General features: G+C 29.2%; 2 protein-coding genes across 3 annotated transcripts; both read left to right on the forward strand.

The window, feature by feature from the left end:
- Window positions 1-5,516: 5,516 nt before the first annotated feature.
- Window positions 5,517-8,928, forward strand: LOC110619380 (uncharacterized protein At5g49945). The gene is made up of 3 exons (XM_021762790.2): window positions 5,517-6,763; window positions 8,141-8,344; window positions 8,433-8,928. Exons 1-3 carry the CDS (start codon window positions 5,750-5,752, stop codon window positions 8,661-8,663), a joined length of 1,449 nt encoding a protein of 482 aa, XP_021618482.1. The 5' UTR covers window positions 5,517-5,749; the 3' UTR covers window positions 8,664-8,928.
- A 6,959-nt stretch (window positions 8,929-15,887) lies between these two features.
- LOC110618613 (metallothiol transferase FosB) lies at window positions 15,888-19,650 on the forward strand. Of its 2 annotated transcripts, none has more exons than XM_021761789.2 (3): window positions 15,888-16,217; window positions 18,620-18,948; window positions 19,273-19,650. In XM_021761789.2, exons 1-3 carry the CDS (start codon window positions 16,033-16,035, stop codon window positions 19,362-19,364), a joined length of 606 nt encoding a protein of 201 aa, XP_021617481.1. In that variant the 5' UTR covers window positions 15,888-16,032; the 3' UTR covers window positions 19,365-19,650. The 2 variants fall into 2 exon arrangements, with proteins under 2 accessions (XP_021617481.1, XP_021617480.1); XM_021761788.2 differs by having other exon boundaries at window positions 15,902-16,217; window positions 19,267-19,650.
- Window positions 19,651-19,958: the final 308 nt, after the last annotated feature.

Here is a 19,958-nt window from a genome sequence, read left to right on the forward strand (position 1 = left end):
TGAAGGGCTTAAATAGAGAGAGCTAAGGAGGCATCAAGTGGAGAAAAGCGTTATTCCATTGCTTAGACGTTAAGGTGGTTGAAGGTGAGGCGAAAAACGAAGGACGACTTGTTTCGGAAGTCGTTTTTTGCACCGTGTAGTAGCCAGCAAGGAAGCTGAGGGAACCTGCTGAGAAAGGCGGGCAGCGTCCTATGGGACCCACTAAAAAAACCGTTATGGAATAATTCTTTTTAATTTTTAATATTAATAATAATTACTTGATTTTTATATTTAATTCCTCGTGTTTACTTTTACATTAAATTATTTTATCTATTTTACCATTAATTTTTAAAATTAAATTTTATTCTTAAATTTTATAATAGGCTCTAAAAATGAGGAGAGATAAAATTAATAGATGAAATGATAAATAACATTTTCAAAATTAAAGAGTTAAACTATAAATAATTTTAATATTCACAGACTATATAAAAATTTTATTATATATATAATTTAGAAATTTGGTAATTATATAAAAATATATTTAAATTGATATCTATTAATTATCTTCAGATATTAATAATATAATTGGTTTATAATTTATAAGATCTATACAAATAGAAATTAGGAAATATTATAATTATAAAAATTACACAGAAAATTTGTATTAAAATGGTAAATTACATTTTAATTTATTTAAATTATTAATATTAATATTTAGTTTCTGAAAATGTACTTAAATTTATTTTTTATAATTGGTTTCAATAAAATCTTTTATCAATATTTCCAAACTCATAAATAAACTAATACTTCATTCACTTGACTTAAAAGATATAAATATATATATATAATTTGATAGTAAATAATATTCATTTAAGGCGTTTTTTTATATTTATGACTTAAAAGAAGAAGAGACCCCAGTCCTCTCTTCTTCTTCCTCCACCACCACCACGCCCACCTCGTGTAGGACCCCTGAAACCACCACGGCCAACCTGGCCATGTTTGGACTGTCATTCGGTTTGGGTACGACCATCTTGGCCCAAAACCCTATTCTGCTGTTGATGATGATGAAGAGAACGGTATACACAAACACCCCATGATCACCACCGCGACCACGGTTGACAGTAGAGTATCTCTCCATTGAGAAATACTCAGTAAATAAAACTAAACATAAACAAGGAAAACGAGAAGAAAAGTTGAAGATAGTTAACATGGTTGAAACTCGAAGACGAGAGGCTTAAATAGAGTGAATTAGCCACGTTCTCTATGGTGAACAAGGAACTGTAAGTCCATTCCTTACACGTCTGTGGTAAGCTGAATCAAACTTTTTTAGGAAGCCAGTGACAAATAGTGGAACCTGAGGGAACCTGCTCGCAGAGCTACCCATCAAACAGTAGACAAACGCGTCCTAACTAGAGAGAGAGTGGGAGCATCTCCTTGTCAATATCTACTAAATTATAGTATAATATTTCTCTTTTGATTTATAATTTAATTTATCAAAAATAAGTTATTATATTTCAATTAATTTTCTTTTGAAACTATAATTCAATTAGTTCTATCTATTAATATAAGCAATGTTTTTTTTTCTAATTTTGTTGGATGGAATTGGGTATAAAATTTCAATTGAATTAACTCTATAAAATAACATTTTTCTCTTATATGATGATATAAAATATACTGAATTTTATAAAATAATGTGTTAATTTAGTTTAGTCGTTAAGACTTTCTCCGGTCTACTTCCTTCCTTCTAGCAAGGGAAGGCTTTGTTTTGCTTTCTTCGACTAGTGGTGGCCTCCCTCCCTTACTGGTGCAATTGTAAAGCTTATGTGGGTCTTTTGCCATTTGACGTGATGCATGCTGAGGGATTCAAATGAGATTTGGCGGTCTGATGGTGGTTTTCTACTGTTGTTGTCTTCCTAAACTGACCAGGGTATAGGAGGTTTCAAGGGCTTGTATTAGAGGAAGTAGCGGAAATTGCAAGTCAATCCCCTATCTCTCGTAGCTTTAGATGATGGAGTCGAGATTCTCAATTGCCTCCTTTATATATTATTTAAGGAGCCAATTCTTGAGTTAGTTGTGGTTGTATAGGAGATTTTATTTCCTTTTATCAGTCCTTGAAATTTTATTGTTGAAAGGACTAAGATATATATGTTGCATGCAATTGTACAATTATTTTTTGTTTATGACTTTATTTGTTGCGAACTTTTGGGCGAACTTTCGAAGAGTGTCGTCCTTATCAGTCTCTCGATTTCATCTTTCAGTTGCCAACACTCTTCCGTTGTATATCCGTGGTCTTCGTGAAAATGGCAGTATTTGGTCTTATCTCACCTTTCTACTTTCTCAGGATTGAGTTTGGGAGACTATCTAACCTCCTTGTCATTTTTTCTGATCCATATTAGAATATGCATCCATGAGTCATTTAATAAATTATAATTTTTATACTTTGGTCATCCCTCATTCGAGAGATGGGATAACTCTTATGGTTTCCTTCACATCCTTGTCCCTTTAGTTTTTTGGTTTTACTTTTGATTTGTCCTCTTGTCCCTCTCAGTACTTGGACTTCATCATCTAGACCGATATGCTTTTGGACTTTGTCCATCAACTGTTGGTACATAGCAGCTGGGTTTTTTATTAAGGAATCCATGAACTTGACATTGCATATTCCTTTCTTCAATGCTTCATATGCTATCTCATGATTTAACTCATTCACCTGTATTGCTTCTGTATTGAACTATGAGATAAAGTTCCTTAAAAACTCACCCTCTCTTTAGCGGATCTTCCGCAAATCAGAAGATAACTTTTTAGGAGGTGTACAAGTAATAAATTTAAATTTAAATAACGTAGCGAACTGTGTAAAGTTCTAAATTAAACCTGAACTCAGATGTTGGTATCATTTCTAAACCAAACCTATGAGTGTTGATGAAAACAGTCAGTATAATACAAAATCATTGACATCCTGAAACTGCATGGTCATCCTAAAGATCGCCAAGTAACTTTTAAGATCTGTTGTTCCATCATATTTGTCCAAGCTGGACAGCTTGAACTTGGTTAGGAAAGTTTCTGCCAAGATTTTTTCTGAAAGAGGCGAGGCATCATCCAGACCAAAGTCCTTCTCTTGCTCCTTCTGGTACCTTTGAACAGCTCGTACCAGCTTCCAGTCGACGTCTTTCAAAGTATCGTCAGATTCATCTTTTTTGAACTCGGCCTTCTCTTTGGACCGCATCTTGATTGCCTCTGTCCGAATCCTCAGGGTGTCAATGGAGGCTTCCTTTCTTCCCCTGGAAGCCATTAATGACACCTCCACCCTAGTCTTGTACTACTCAAGAGTAGCCTGCAACCTTTGGATGTATTGAAATATTTGCTCATTGTTTAGATTGTTGAGATCTGCTTCATTGACCATTGAAGGTATATTTTATCCACTGCCAGGGGTGGAAGAAATGATAGCGCCCTCATTGGTAGCAACCTTAGCAGCAACTCGAGAATTTTCTATCTTTTGAAGAAAAAGAAGAGAGAGATTTCTTTCTAATAGAAAAAAGAATAAGAGGCTGGCTTTAATTCAAATGAACAGAGAGGATTCAATGGATTTTTCCAACAACAGAATCAAATGATATAACCGAAAAAATAAAACTGTGTTGTAATCGGTTAAACCTGCAAGAAAGAGAACGTAAGGTAGTTAGCATCTATGACAGTCACTCGAATACTAAAGTCAGTAAACTGGAGAATAGGGCGAGTATAAGAAATTACTTAGAATTCAAGAGTAATTGTGTACGAGAGAATAGCGTACCTTTATTTTTGTGATTGTTGGTTTTTATACTGTAAGAGGACAGAGTTAAATATAATATTTTCTGAAAACCCAGCTAGTATCGACTAATTGATCGATAATCTGCGATCATAGGCCTAATCGGAGATTTGCTGGATTATTTCTATTAACAGTAACTTTATATGAAAACTCCGTCTATTCAAGATTGGGCGAGTATTGGTAAAGAATTGAATGGTTATGGTGTCCGGATCTTTCTTCCTATAGGTGGGACTGCGTATTGACCTACTGGACTCTTACCACATAGCCCTATCTTATAGTCACAGCTCATGGCTTATGGCTCACTTTGGATGATTATTATGTGATATCACATGTCCTTAATGACTACAATAAATTATTTCAAAAAATACATAATATGAACAATGCATACAAGTCAAAATCAAAGAATAAATGCAAAACTTCTAATTCAGATTCATTCAAATAGTTTAATTTTATAATTAAAATACCAAATCAATACTTAAATGAGAAAAATAAAAAGAAAAAATAAAAAGTTTCACTCACCTTAAATTAAATAGCAAAGAGAATTAATACCAAACTTCTACTCATTTGATCCAAGGAAAAAACTTAAAAAATATGTAAAAAATGTTTAATTTGTATAAAAAAAAATTAAAATGCTCAAAATTATAAACTATAAAAGAAATTAAATGTGAAAAAAACCTTTTAGACATATAGACAAAGCCAAGTGAAAAAAATTTAAAATATATATATATTTTTATTTTATCGAAGTCGGTGCGATTACCTACCATGCATCCCTATCTTCGCTCTAATTTCAGTTAAATTAATTTAACCAATGGATCAGATAAAACTTCATCTAGAGAAAGAGGAGAAGGAAAAGCCACTTATTTGAGCAAAAGGAACGACGACCGTCCCTGTCCAAAGGGATAGGAAATAGCCACACCCAACGGCATGGCCGCAAAAAGATGGTATAGGATTTAGAGAATTTTTCTCTTAGGAACCAAACTAATGGTTTACTTGCTCTTACAAAATGATAAGTTCTCCGTTTGTTTTGTCTTAAAAAAAAAATAACAATTACTTTATTACGAAATTATCAGTACTGATGGAAATTTTATATTTTATTTTAATTATTTTATAAAATTTTATAATTTATTTTTAATATTCTATAAAATAAATTAATTTTTTATAATCAATTATATACAAAAATATATGATACTGACGAAAATATGAAATAGTTTTAAAAAATATATAAGCTCATGGTATTTTTTTACAAAATTTAAAAATTGAAATATGTAATATTAATATTATAATTTTATAAATTTATATGCCATAATATATATTTATGTAAAGTAACTATTTTATGAAAAATTATTAAATTAATAAAACACAATGATATTTTTAAAAAAATGAGAAATATTAATATTTCAAAATATAAAATAATAATGCTTTCTAATAAAAAATAAAATAAAATATTATTTTTAATCAATGATAATGTTATTAGTTTATATAAAAATATAATATCAATTTTTATTTCATTTAGCATATTTTCTATTAAATTATTCCTTTAAAAAATAAAAATCACTTCATGTAACAAATACACAATTTTATAAAATTAATATAAAATTTATTTAATTTTTTATAATAAATTACTATAAAATATTTTTTATGATATTTTTTATTTAAATATTTTTGTATAAAAAATATTTTTTAAATACAAAAAGTATTTTTCACAACCATACGGATGCTTAATTTTTTTTATTTTTCAAGAATACCCTCGTCGAGTCCACCTCGCCAAACGCCAAGTACAGGTAGTAGCACTGCAGCTCCATGGCTATTGGTCTTGTTGCAAACATCTGCACTTCCTCCAATCACTTCCTTTGTTTCTTCCGTCGCCAATGAGTTTCTCTCCGCCATCACAACCACCGTCTCCCTCCCCTTCTTTCTCTCTCTAGAGAACATCAAATATCCACGTACTCTATCCTCATAATCCAATCCACAGCAATGACCCGACCCGCTTCATTTCTCCGATTTCTCTCCCTCTTGCTTCTCATCCTCTCTAGCTCTTACGTTGCTGCCGATTCCCACTTTGAAGGTTTCGAAGGCGAAGAAGACGACGTCGTGGAGGAACCCATAGACTCTCACTCGTTCAAGCCCACCGATCTTTCCTTAACTCGGTCCGATTCACCACCCTCTCCAGTCACAGATTCCTTATCAGAGAATTCTGAGCTCAACGTGAAGTCCAATTCGGATTCGCAATCCTCGAAACTCGAATCGGATCAATCAAAACCCTCTTATCCACCGTCAACCACCACCTTTGATTACTGGGACGAAGATGAATTCGAAGGTCTGCCTGTTCAACAACCTCAAGTGGAAACGCCCAAACCTACGGAATCTACTGCTCCTGCTGATGACCAAAGCACAGATCCTAAACCAAAGACAATTTTCAACAAGCAGCAATCATACACGGTGGAGATTGTGTGCGTTTCTTTCTTGATCATGTTCATTATCAATTACTTCACGGGGAAACGTGAAAATGAGAATTTGGCGCTGTCTTGGGCGGCAAAATTCGCTACGAAAGACTCTATTTTCGAGAAGAACTTTAGCCTTCTGGGCGTTGGAGAAGGCGATGATTCGCCGCTTTTATTGAAAGAGGGGCAAAATGTTTTCAAATTTTATGCTAGTGGTCGTAGATACTGTCAAGGGTTATTGGCTACGATGGAGTTGAAGAGCAGGCACGATTTGATTGCTAGGATTTATAATATGATTGTCCCTTGCAAGGATGAGATCACTTTTGAAGTCTATATGAATGACGATGCGATGGATCATGTGGTTTTTGCGCTGGCAAAGAAGAAGGCCGCCAAAACAATGCAGAAGGAGGTGAGAGATTTGCAGAGATTTGCGGGGATTGTAACCCAGCCACCTAGTGGGAGGAAATGGGTGTCTGAGGAGTTGGGAGTTATTTCAGAGTCCAAGGAGGTTGCCGGGGATTTAATCACTGACGCTGTGCTTGAGCAGGTTAGATTATTAAATTAACTCTGGCTGGATTTTGTTACTTATTTGATTAGTGTTTCTGGTATTTAGTTAAGGTGTTGCATCTTGCATAGTTGAAATTTCTAACTGGTGATGTGATTTTGATCTCTTCTCTATAGCCTGGCGTATCACTTTTTTCTATTTTTGCTCTGAGTTAATGTAGTCTTTGAGTAATTGAGTTCCCTTTTTTATATATTACAGTTTGATTATGCCTGGTCGTGTATAGATTGTTTTGGAATCTTTTGGTTTCTTGAGTAGGTTTTTTTGTGTGGCTGGGTTTTGATTTTGAAATTATTATATCTACTTGAACCATTTTCTTAGCCATTTCTACTATATAGCAAACTAAATTCGTTTTTCAGGTTCTATTGAATGCATTAGTGCAACCAATTACTCTTCTTAAATCTTAAATTTGTTATCATCTTGGGTTATGACCCCTTCTCTGTTGATGATATTCATTTATAGGAGGCATTGATTTTCATGGTGTCTCAGACTCTCACCTGCATTGAGAATTCTGTCTTTTCATTAATTTTCGTGGTGTCTTAAGACTCGCTTTTTTTTTTCTTTGGGGGGGTGGTTACGGGGATGGAGGATGGGAAGTGGGGGTTGAGGGAATAGTAATCATCAATGCTATAATTAATAGCAGTATTACATGCTGACTAGGTTGACAAGGTTCCTTGTTTGCTTGCACGGTTACTAACCATTTGGTGGCTGCATCTACTTTTAGCACATAGTGATATGATAGTGAGGTCAAAAAAGGATTTTCAATACTCTCTTGTTGATGTATGTTCGCTTGGCCTAACATATTGATGCCACCTTTATATTTTACTTTCAATTTTCATTCTAATTACTTGTTTATTTTTTATTTTTTTTATATATCTATATATATATGGGGACTGGTATCTGTTTTTCACAAACTTTACTGCTTTGGAAACATCTGAAGTTGACGTTGGATTTACCATGGGATGGATCTGGCAAATACTTATGTATCAGTGACTGAGTGGAGGACAAACCTTGTTGGTAGACATTTTGCTTCATGAATGATGTCTATGTACCATTCTATATTTCAGTTACTTGATGACAATCAAATTCTAAGTCCAATTCATCTTCTCCATCCTATTACCTTTTCCCATAGGCCATTGCTCTTATGTGGAGCTGGGTAGGAGCAGACTAACATTGTGAAACTTAAGCCAGTTCTATCACAGTTGCCGTCTCTAGTAGCATCAACAAATTTACAATTTCGACTGCTTCCTAGCCATTTACAATCTGTCGAATGCATGAACTTTTCAGTGTGGTTTGTGAACATGTTTGTTCCACTGTAGGAGTATAGCTTCTATAATATGAATTACATCTGAAAATCTGCAGGTTTTTGGGGAAAAAGCTTTTGAGAAATTGGGCAAGGGTTTCATCTCCATGCATTTTTCTGATCAACACCCTGGAAAACATAAGAAGATGCTGTTGTTCAAATTTGCACTCCCTGATGCGAACAACATGGCTGACATGACTCGATTGGTAGCATTGGTTCCTTATTACATAGATCTAATTGGGCGGTACAAGTTGAGTTCCCAGGTGGGTCGCCTTATATTTGCCTTTGCAGTCCTATTTTAATAATTTACAAATTTAGATCGTCCTAAAAACTTTGCTTTTCCCTATGCAGGCTAGATCTAAAACAGAGGCAGCCAGGTCGAAAGCAGCCCAAGAGACATACAAGGAACTTCAGAACGCAAGACAAGAAGCTTTACAGAAAAAGAAGGCAGAGAGGAAAAAGATGCTAGAGGAGGCTGAAGCAAAGCTCAATGCAGAGGCTATTCGGAAGAAAGAAGCCAAAGAGCGTGCTCGACAGATGAAGAAGGGTATGCCGAAAATAAAGATGACTCGTGCTCACTAGATATTGAATCCCCTCATTGGGTAACATCTTATTACATTCTTCCCTCAATCTCATAACATCATAGTTTGTGTTTCTTTGGCTTCCCTTAGATTTCTTGGTTTCACAATCTCATGCAGTGTACCTTAGCTATTGTTACACTTAATTTAGCTAGTCTATAGCATTTGAGGGTTAAGATTGTATGAAAGTGCAACACTTTGGAAGCATGAAATTTTTCTTAGACGACAGTTTTAACTTAGTTTGGGAGTAGATTGGAGCCATTATTGCATTCTGAGTTCTTAATTATAATGCACAAAGCGCTTCCTGATTGAAAATTTTATAAGAATTCAATTTGATTGCTCAGTTTTCATTTTTGAAATAAAAGAATTCGATTTAACTTCAAAATGATTTGAGCTATATTTACAGCCTCTTTCTGCTTGACAATGTGGGTTGGGCTTCACCTTCAGATTAGAGAAAGCCTGCAAAAGGTTGGGCTTAAACAGAAATGTATTAACTTGATTAGATCGGTTGGTTAATTTGATTTTTTTTCTTCTTTAAATTAACTTAATCAAATCAAAAATTAATTTTTCTCTGGCCTGAATTTGTGCATTATGGACCATTGCTGGCTTGTGGATGGAATCTGTATTTGCTCAACATCTCAAAGTGTGGAAATCTTTTCTCAAGGCTGATTTCACGAAGAGTATATAAAATTATTATTTTTATTTTCTAGTAATTTAAATATTAAGGAAAATTTGCAAATGTAAAATAATTTTTTAATATTCTTTTGCAAAGAATACATAAAATTATTATTTTTTAATTTCTAATATTTAAATCATTTAAGAAAATAAGTTAATGTATAATATTTTTCTATCAGAAGAAAATTTAATTCATTTTTAAATAGGATAACTTTTTCTTTCAATTTTATATATTTTAAGAATTTTATTAATATTATTACATTTTTTATATAATTCCATGGCTATATGTATTTTTAAATTTAAAAAAAAAACACTTAATTATTTTTAATAGGGATTGAAAAATGAGAATTAATTAAATGAAAAATATGTTGTAGCCATAAATCTAGGCATCACTTATTTAAGTACCCACCAATTGGCTTGGACATCATATATAGGAAAAATATTATGTGAGATTTAGACTTTTTCAATTAATTATTAATAATATTACATGAAAATATATTATGCAAATATAAAATTACTAATTAAATAATTATATTTAATCAATATTAAAAATTACCCTTCCTAAAAACCCTTAAACTTTAGCTGTTATTAAGTAGTAATTTTTATTTTTAAAATTTAAATTTTTTTTTATGATTAACTCTAAAATTAAATAATTTTTATACACCCAACAAAATTAGCATAGAAAATATAAGGATGTAGCAATTGATTGCTTCCAATAATTATAGAGCAAAACGACAAGTCATGATGTGTGCATGTGAAAATCTCAACAAGTCAATGCCCATTCTTGATTTAATTAGAATTTTCAAGAGCCATCTTATTGATCAACTTTAGATTTTAAAATAGACTTCTCGTGTTGGGGCCATTTTTTCAAAGCTGCATTCATAGGATCCTACTTTATAATTTTAGGTGAGGTCATTGGTGGAAACTCTCAATTTGTTGTACTTAGAATAAGGGGTAGGTTGTAATTTTATAAAAATATCAATAACTTCAATTTTAGATAATGATTTTTTTAATTACTAAAAGCTAAATATATTTTAAAATTTTCTTATATTTATAAAATTTAAAATAAATCTCAATAAATTTACCAAATATTCATGAAAAATACTAAACCAAATTTAATAACAAACACGTGTTCCTGTTTCATAGTTGACATGCTTTCCCGAGGACTTATCAAGTACGGACAAACCCACCAAATTTACGAAAACTACTCCACAATTTGATAAGCAAAATTGAGAACACGGCAGCCACACCACATCCTTAAATCTCCGTTTCTCATAAGTCATGCCAATTATAATATAAAAATAAAATCTATTTAAATATTTAATTCCTAAATTTTAATTCTCATACGTCATACCAATTATACTATAAATAATTAAAAAAAATTTAATTTTATAAATTATAAAAATATTTTAATTATGTGAATTTATAATATAAATGAACTAATAAATTTAATAAAAAATTAAAAATTTGACAGTAATTTACCCTCTTTCGTATAGATTACTACATGAGTATCCAAGTGAATTTGGTTTTCCCATTTGACCAGATTAGCCACCCATTATTGAGCATGCTGACGTGGACGCCGTACATATCCGTATTTTCTTCTTCTGCTTTTCAATAATAATGTGACGTGGCTTTTTACCTAAATTTTGAATTAAAAATAAATAATAAAAAATTTACCCGTCTTAATCAGGCAAGGCTGTTTTGTAATATGACGTGAAAGGCGTGGAGTGCGTATTAATTTTTTTAAAGAAAAATTATTATTTAATTTATATAATACATTAAAACTAATTAATTAATATATTAATTTTAAAAAATATATTAAAATATTTTTAAAATTTTAAAAAATTTATTTATTACTTACACGTTATGAGAGAATTTAAAATATCTTTAATAAAAAAAGTTTAATTAATATCTATATTTATAAAATTAGACAATCAATTAATAATATTTTTATTACAAAAATTAAATAATAAAATAGTCAATAATTAAAATTAATAAAATAATTAATTATAGATATTTCAATCAATTTTCAACGGTTAAAATTAAATTTCATTTTCAAATAGTATTAGAATTTTAATAACATTGTCTTTGTATTTAAAATTAGAGAAATTTATTATTTAATTCTTAAGTAATATTATTATTAATAGGTCAATTTTTATATTTTTAAAAATTTATTAAAATATTTTTTTTTTCTCAATAAAATAGTTATTCTATCATATTTTTCATTAAATTCTATCATATTTTTCATTAAAAATAAATAAAAGATGAGTGAAAAAATTTTTAAAATATAATTTTATTCTCAAATAAAATTCCTTATTTAATTTTTAAATATTATTATTATTAACAAATCAGTCCCTATATTTTTAAAAATCTATTAAAATATTCTCATATTTTCTCATATCTATTAAAACGTCTTTATCATTTTTTTTCATCAACGAAATAGTCACTCCTTAGAAAAAAAAGAAAAGAAAAAGAGAAAAAGAAGTTGATGAAGGATAAGAAGGAGAAAAAGAAGATGATGATGAAGAAGAAAAAGAATAAGAAGAATAAAAAGAAAAATCAAAGAATAATTAAAGAAGAATAAGAAAAAGAATAAGAAGAATAGATGGAGGAGGAGGAGAAGGCGGATAATTTTATTTTTTGCTATATTTTTAACGGCAAAAATAGACGGAATGACTATTTTATTGACGGAGATAAAAGATAAAGACATTTTAATAGGTTTCTGAAAATGTAGAGACTAATTTGTTAATAATAGTAATATCCAAGACTAAATTGTAAATTTCCCCTAAAATTGAAAAAAAAAAAAAACTATTATCTCATATTAGGTAATTGCCGTTAATCAAATGCCAACCAATCATAGAAAATTATATCTAAAACTTAGATTAATGAGTCAATAAATTTATTAAATTGTCAATTACGAGATTTGGTGAACTATCACTCTCCAAAATGTTATTTAGATTTTTAAAATGTTGTAATTTGAGTATTAACAATATAATAATTTTTTTTAATAGACTTAAGATTTTAATTATTAAATAAAATTTTAGAGAGACATTAGACATTAAGTTGAATTTGCTTAATGTACTAAATTATCCATGTTGAGATTATAAAATTAGAAAAACTAATAATAATATTTATTTAATATAATGTACAAAATTTATATTTGATTGGATGATTTATTCCTTGATGTAGAAATAGATGTAAAAGCAAAGGAAAGCCTTTTATGAAAGAATATAATACTCATTCTTATGTCGTTGGAAAATGAAACTGCGTTTGTGATTGGCTAAATCTATAAAAAATAGGATGTAATTGATATCTACGGTCGCCCTTCCGACGTTCAAATCAGTAAATTAAAAAATATAATAAACATAGAATTTGAGAATAATAACGTAAGAAAATTATACAATTTTATTTATGTAATTATTGAATGTTATAAAAGATAAAGTTAATTATAATATTTTCTGAAAATACGATAATGATGTAATCGATTAATTGATGATAGATTTTACCGATTAATCAGTTGAAAATCGATAAATCTCTCTATTATAAGTGTAACGATAATTTACTAAATTACCTTTGACAGTACTTAATGTGAAGACTCAATTTGCTTTAAAATGAGCGAGTTTTGATGAAGATCCGGATGTCACTATATCTAAATCTTTGTACCGTATATCAATTTATCAGATTTTTACTACATGATTCTGTTTTGTAGTAACAACCCGTAATATAACATTATAATAAATAAATTATATTATTGTTAATCATTTTATATAAAGAATGTATTAATCGATAAAGTTTTACTAAATACCTAGATTTGTTTTAGCAATGCAAGCTGTTTAACAAAAGTTAAAGGAGCAAATTTATCAATTATTTAATCACTCTAAATAGTGTTTTGATTAGGAAAAATACTTAAATAAGTTGTTGATGATTAGGGTTTTAATATAAATTAACTTTATCAGAAATAATTATTATTTAATAATAATAATAATAATAGTAATAATTATTAATGGTATCTAATAATTAAATTAAATAAATTTTTATTTTTACAGTAAAAAATTAAAGAAAATAATATTTTATCCACCGTCAAACACACAGTTATCAACTCATCATGGGAATTATCAATAGAACAGTGGAATTGGCACCTTATAATTTTTTTTTTCTAAAAAAAAAAAAGAAAAGGGAATTTTGGCACATGTTACATGTTTAACAATGGTGGCCTGCCAGTGCCCAATGCCCAATGTCCAAAGGGTTTGGTTTCACATACAACAACTCGTGATAGGTCTTCCAAGGTCGGTTGATTCAATTATGATTTAAAATTAAGAGGAATTATAATTTATCAATCCCTGCGTTCGTAATTTTTATTTATTTTAAAATTATTATACTTTTATTTTTCTTAAAATTTTTTTTAAAATATTTTTTAAATTAAAATTTAATGAATTTAAAATGAATATAATTAAAAATTAATATTTTTTAATATGTATAAAAAATAAAATAAGTAAAAATTATAAAACAGTATTATTTTAAAATTTGAGTTTAATTAAAAAATAAATTTAAAATTTAAATCATCCATATAAAATTACTTTATTGACTCAAACGTGGGAGAATTATATTCGCCGGTGCGCTTAATTTAAAACAGTTTTAAATAATATACTTTTAACTAGTTTTACTTTTTAATCTTAACCTAGCCCATTTTGATTGCCACGTCTACCTCATGGTGAGCTGGCTTTTTTTTATCTTTTTTTTTTCAATTTAGAGATGGAAATTAGCCTTTTGAGTTTAATATTTTTTTAATATTTAATTAAATATATTTATTATCAAGTCAAGGACGTGAATGTAGTAAATTAATTATTAAATAATATAATTTTTAATAATAGGCTATTATTTTATACATATATTATTCACACCCAAAAGAAGTCTTCTTATCAACATAATTTTTTTTTTGAAACAAGCCAACGATTAATTTCTTTATTTCGCAATTATATAAATAAGATTTATAATAATAATATTTTTTTATTAATTTTATTATTTATTATCAATTTTCACTTTTATATCTATGTAATTATAGTATTTACAGACTTAATCTAATAATAAATACATTTAAATTTAGTCTGATAGTAAGTATATGTGATTAAATTTGAGAGATTTTATATTTTATTCATTCTCTTTCAAAAAAAATTTCTATAATAATAATATTTTTTTTAATATCTCTATTTTATATGATATATATATATTGGGGTGAGCATTCGGTCGGACCGAATAAAACGAAAACCGAAATTTTAGTATTTATAAAAATCGAATCGAACTGATTTTGGTAAGAAATTAAATCGAATCAAACCGGTCTGATTTGATTCGATTCGGTTCGATTTGATCAGTTTCGATTTTTAATATTTTTTTATTTTTTACACTTTATTTTTAATATTTACAAATTTAATTAAAATATTTTAATTTTAATATGATTTAATTTCTCTATATTATTGAAAAAAATATATTATTATCACTATTAGGTTCGGTTTGGTTTTTTCAGTTTTTTTCTGATCAAAATCAAACCGAACTAAAATAACTGAAATTTCTGAAATTAAACATCGAACCGAACTGAAATGTATAAAAAATCGAACCAAAATTTTAAATCGGTTCGATTCAGTTGATTTTTTTGATTTCGATTTGATCGATTTTTTCGGTTTCGGTTCGGTCAATTTTTTCGGTTTGAACCGAATACTGCTCATTCTTATATATATATATATATATATATATATATGAAATTTCATGCATCAAACATGATGGGAATATTTTATTTATATAAATAAATAAAAGAAGAGTAATTATTTATTTATTTATTTTTATGGAATGTAAGAAGAATAGTTGGTGAGGCACGCATTGCATGTTGCATGAAAAATAATAATATGACAATAAAGTCATCAAAAATTCAAATAAGATGATGTATTGAAGGTTAATCTCAATTATTGATGGCTCCTTCTTCTAAATATTTTTTAATTAATTTTTATTTTAAAGTAATAATTTTTAAATTAATATTTATCAAAAATCAAATAAATAAAATATGTTAATTATTTTAATTTGAATTGAATATCGTTTATTTTTAATTATTTTTTAAATTTTCAAAAGATAATAAATTTAAACGAAAGAAAATTTTAAAATTATCAAATCAGATCTTGAAAAAAAGCCATCTACTTTCTTGCATGAACTTAATTGCTTGAAAGTAATGTTGTTTAATATTTGGGGAAACTTAAACAAAATTTTCCATTTTCTTGCTAAACCTAATTACTTAAATACTAATTGTTGTTATTTATTTATGAGAAAAAGTCTTTAACTTCACAATTTGGACAAATGGAAACCCACTCAGCCTCACTTTGGTGATGTAGACAAAATGAATAGTGGCAATTTTTTTTCCCTTACTTTCTCACAAAACCCAATATTTTCCTGGAAGAAGAGGATGTATGGATGGGCCCAAGAAAATTCTAATTAATGTAGGAAAACAAATTAAAAAAATAGAGAGAGAAAGGAAATGAAAATCATGTGCCCATATTCAAGAAAGGGTTGTGTTTGTGTATGTGGGGGGAGAAGATCATTGCCCAATGGCCTGCTGCCTTTATAAAAACCCCACCATTGTGTGCATATTCTAACAACTCGAGTCGGTGAAAGAAGGAGACTTTTAGAGAGAGAGAGAGAGAGAGAGAGAGAAGGGGATGGGAAATGTAGGAGAAATTGAGGAAATAGAGAAGTGGGTTTCTCCAAGAACATTGCCAATTCTGTCATTGAATCATGTCTCATTTGTTTGCAAGTCTGTTCCTGAATCTGTCAGATTCTATGAGGATGTTTTAGGATTTGTACTCATCAAAAGGCCTTCTTCTTTCAAATTTGAAGGAGCTTGGTATGCCCATTCCTCCCTTTTGCTTTTTCTTTGCTCTATATATTTGTTTAGTTAAAGGATTGTTTGGGTATTCAGAATGTTTAATCATCCTGCTCATTCTTAGAGGATTTTGAAATTTTCTTTTGGATTTTTTGTTTCCCTTCAAAACCCATTTCTGAGGATGGGGGATTATGAAATTTATTTGTTTTTTTAGGCTAAAGAAAGCTTCATTCTTAGAGAGATTAGACTTTGAATTATAATTAATTCCCCTTTCAAGCTTTCTGCAACTGTCATTAAAAGGAAAAATTTTTGAATTTTAGAAGCAGGAATGTAACTATTAGATCATCCTGTTTGGGATCTATGAAAAATGTTAGATAAAATTACAAAACCAAAATCCAAAAATGACTTGAATGTTTGGCCAAAGTAAAATTACACTTTAGTCACCACTTTTAGCAGCTTTTAAATGAAATTACATTTTAGTCCATTAATTTTAAACATTTTGTCTTTTAGGAGTTAAAAGTGTTTCATTTGAAAGCTTGGAGCCAAGAATTTATATCATAAATGGGAGTTTGCAAGAATATGAATCTGAGTAGATTATGCACAGCCCAATTACATTTCCTTTGTGAGAGAAAATTAAAGCAATGCATTGTTGATCTTTTCTTTTTTGCCCAGAAAACATAAACAAATTGGGGACAACATTGCAATGATGTGAGAATTGAGATTGAGATTACTTTAAAATTTTGATTAAATTGCTAAACTTTTTTAGGCATGTGAATTTGGGAGATAAATGAATTTGGAGCTTCTATGGTATTCTCTGTTTGTAATAAATAAAATTTGTATACCTCCAACCCTATTTTATATCATTTTTTTAAAAATAGATATAGGTAAGAATTTTCCATTTATTATGGAATTAGGAAGTCACTACTTAACCTAGAGTAGTTTCTCTTGGTCTATTTTCTAATTATTGTACTATAAAATAATTTTTTTCTATATTAATATATAGTACAGAATGTGAGATTTTTCATAAGTCATTATATGTGAAACATGTCATTCAATGATTTTTTTTTTTTCTGACATGGGGATTGAGGATTGGAGAAGTAGAATTTGAGACCTCTCAGATTTACTCAGATTCAATGATTTAAAAGTTAGGAAAGATTTTATTGATGGGTATATTTATTTGTTACAATAATGTAGGGTGAGCATTCGGTCGGTTCGGTTTAAAATCAAACCGAACCGAATAAACTAAAAACCGAACTGATTTTAGTCAGAAACCGAATCGAACCGAACCGGTCTGATTCGGTTTGGTTTGATCGATTTCGATTTTTAATATTTTTTTATTTTTTACACTTTATTTTTAATATTTTAAAATTTAATTAAAATATTTTAATGTTAATATGATTTAATTTCTCTATATTATTGAAAAAAGTATTATTATCACTAATCGGTTCGGTTCGGTTTTTTTTTATTTTTTTCTGATCAAAACTGAATCGAATCGAAATAACTGAAATTTTTAAAATTAAAAACCGAACCGAATCGAAAAGTATAAAAAACCGAATCAAAATTTTAAATCAATTCGATTCAATCGATTTTTTCAATTTGAACCGAATACTGCGCACCCTGCTCACCCTGCAATAATGCAACTCATGTTTAGAAGATACAGCTGATGAGCTGATGCATTATCATAAGATTCTAATGATAAAAAAATGTGAAAGCAGATGGCCAACTACTGGGATTAATAATTGGATGCTGTCTCTTGGGTGATTATTGGTTGAGTGGTGTGGCTTTCATTAATATAATAGCTTCTTTTATTCACCTGGGTTTTCATGAATTTTTAAATTTTCAATGGTGATAGTGACCTTACTTATATTTTCTCAATAATTTGCATTTCTATGGATTTCTTTATTGGACAAAGTAGTCATGAAGTTATCACTTGAAAAGGATACCATCTTAAGAATATCAACTTTATGAGTCTTTGTTTATCAAATAAAACAAGAGAGAATTACTATTTAGTCTTTGTAGTATAGAAAAATTCACTAGTTAGTCTATCGATTTTGAAAATATGTTAAAACGTTCCCGAGACTTTAAAAGATCTAGTAATTAGCTTTTTCGTCAATTTTAGTTGTTAAATGTTGCAAAAAAAAAATTAAAATACCCTCGATACAGAAAACTAATTAGTCAACGTTTTTACAAAACTAAAAGACTAAATGATGAATTTTCTTATACTACAAGGATTAACTAGTAAAATACTTAATGACTAAAATTTACGGAGGGAGAGATTAATTAGTAGATTTTTTAGAATTTCAGGAACTAATGTATTTTTAACTCAATAAACTAAATAGTAAATTTTCCAAAAAATGAAACACTCGGTGAGCTGTGTGGTCTTAATCCAATTAGAGCTTAAAACTGAAATGGGTGCTTTGCAGGTTGTTCAACTATGGAGTAGGCATCCATTTGCTTGAATCAGAAAAAGTCCTACCAAAGAAAGGTGCAATCAATCCAAAAGACAATCACATTTCCTTCCAATGCTCAGACATGGATTTTGTTGTTAAAAAGCTTGAGGAGAAGAACATTGAGTATGTGACAGCAGTTGTGGAAGAGGCTGGTATTACAGTTGATCAGCTCTTCTTCCATGACCCAGATGGCTACATGGTTGAGATTTGCAATTGTCATGTTCTTCCGGTTCTTCCGCTTTCTTCATGCCCTCTCCAGCTTCCTAAAGCCAATGGGAACCTTATGTCACCAACATATTATGGTATGTGTCTAAATCATTTTTCATTCGAAGAAAATTACTATTTAGTCTCTATAATATAGTAAAACTAACTAATTAATTCTTGTATTTTTAAAAATACACTAAATAAGAAAAATGTACTATTAGATCCCGTAACAGTGCTAAAACTTAATGGGAGGATTTCAAAACTATAGGGACTATTCATTTTATTTTTTTAAAACACATGGACTAACTAGTTAATTTTGCTATACCACAAGGACTACATAGTAATTTTTCCTTTTCCTAAACAGAACATTTGTGATTTCTGTGAAAAGTTGGATAAGTAACATTTTTTGAAAAAAGATGCAGGGAAGACAAGATGGGGGATGGGTTGCTCCGGAGGAGTAGCTTCCCTGATGATGGAGAACTTGGTGGTGGACTTGCTGGACATTTCGATCTAATGGGTTGAAAAGAGATTGATCAATGCAAGTTCTGATCTGCCACTCAAACAAAATTGTTGTGTATACATTGTGTAAACAGAAGATTGAAAGCTTTGTAATGTGAGAAAAATGAGTTGTGGGGGTGGGGGTAGGGGGTGGTGTTCAGCTTTTGGTTTTAGTTGTGAGAGTTTCATTGGTTCCATTGAAAAAACAGTGTTGCTTCTTAAATTGGTTTGATTGTGGAAAATCTGTGTCATTCTTTTTTCATATATTTACTAGTAGTCTTTTTTATTTTTCATTTGTTTTCAATGATAGGTTACTTGCCTTTTTGAAATGATAATTTCTATGAATTAAAAGTGTATTAGAAAATGTAATATACAATTTATTGCTTTAGTTACATTAACTACATTTACAATTTTTTAAATCAATATTCTATCTTCTGGAGCATAGGAGTATTCAATTACAAAATATAAACTAAAATAAAATTGGTAATTTATAATATAATTTTGAGATTTTAATTTTTTAATTTTAATAATTTATAATAATTTAATTTTATAGTTATAATATATTTATAATAATTTAATCTTTTTAATTTGAATTAACTAGGACTATTGA

The sequence above is a fragment of the Manihot esculenta genome, chromosome 7, assembly GCF_001659605.2.
Source record: "Manihot esculenta cultivar AM560-2 chromosome 7, M.esculenta_v8, whole genome shotgun sequence".
Taxonomy (NCBI): domain Eukaryota; kingdom Viridiplantae; phylum Streptophyta; class Magnoliopsida; order Malpighiales; family Euphorbiaceae; genus Manihot; species Manihot esculenta.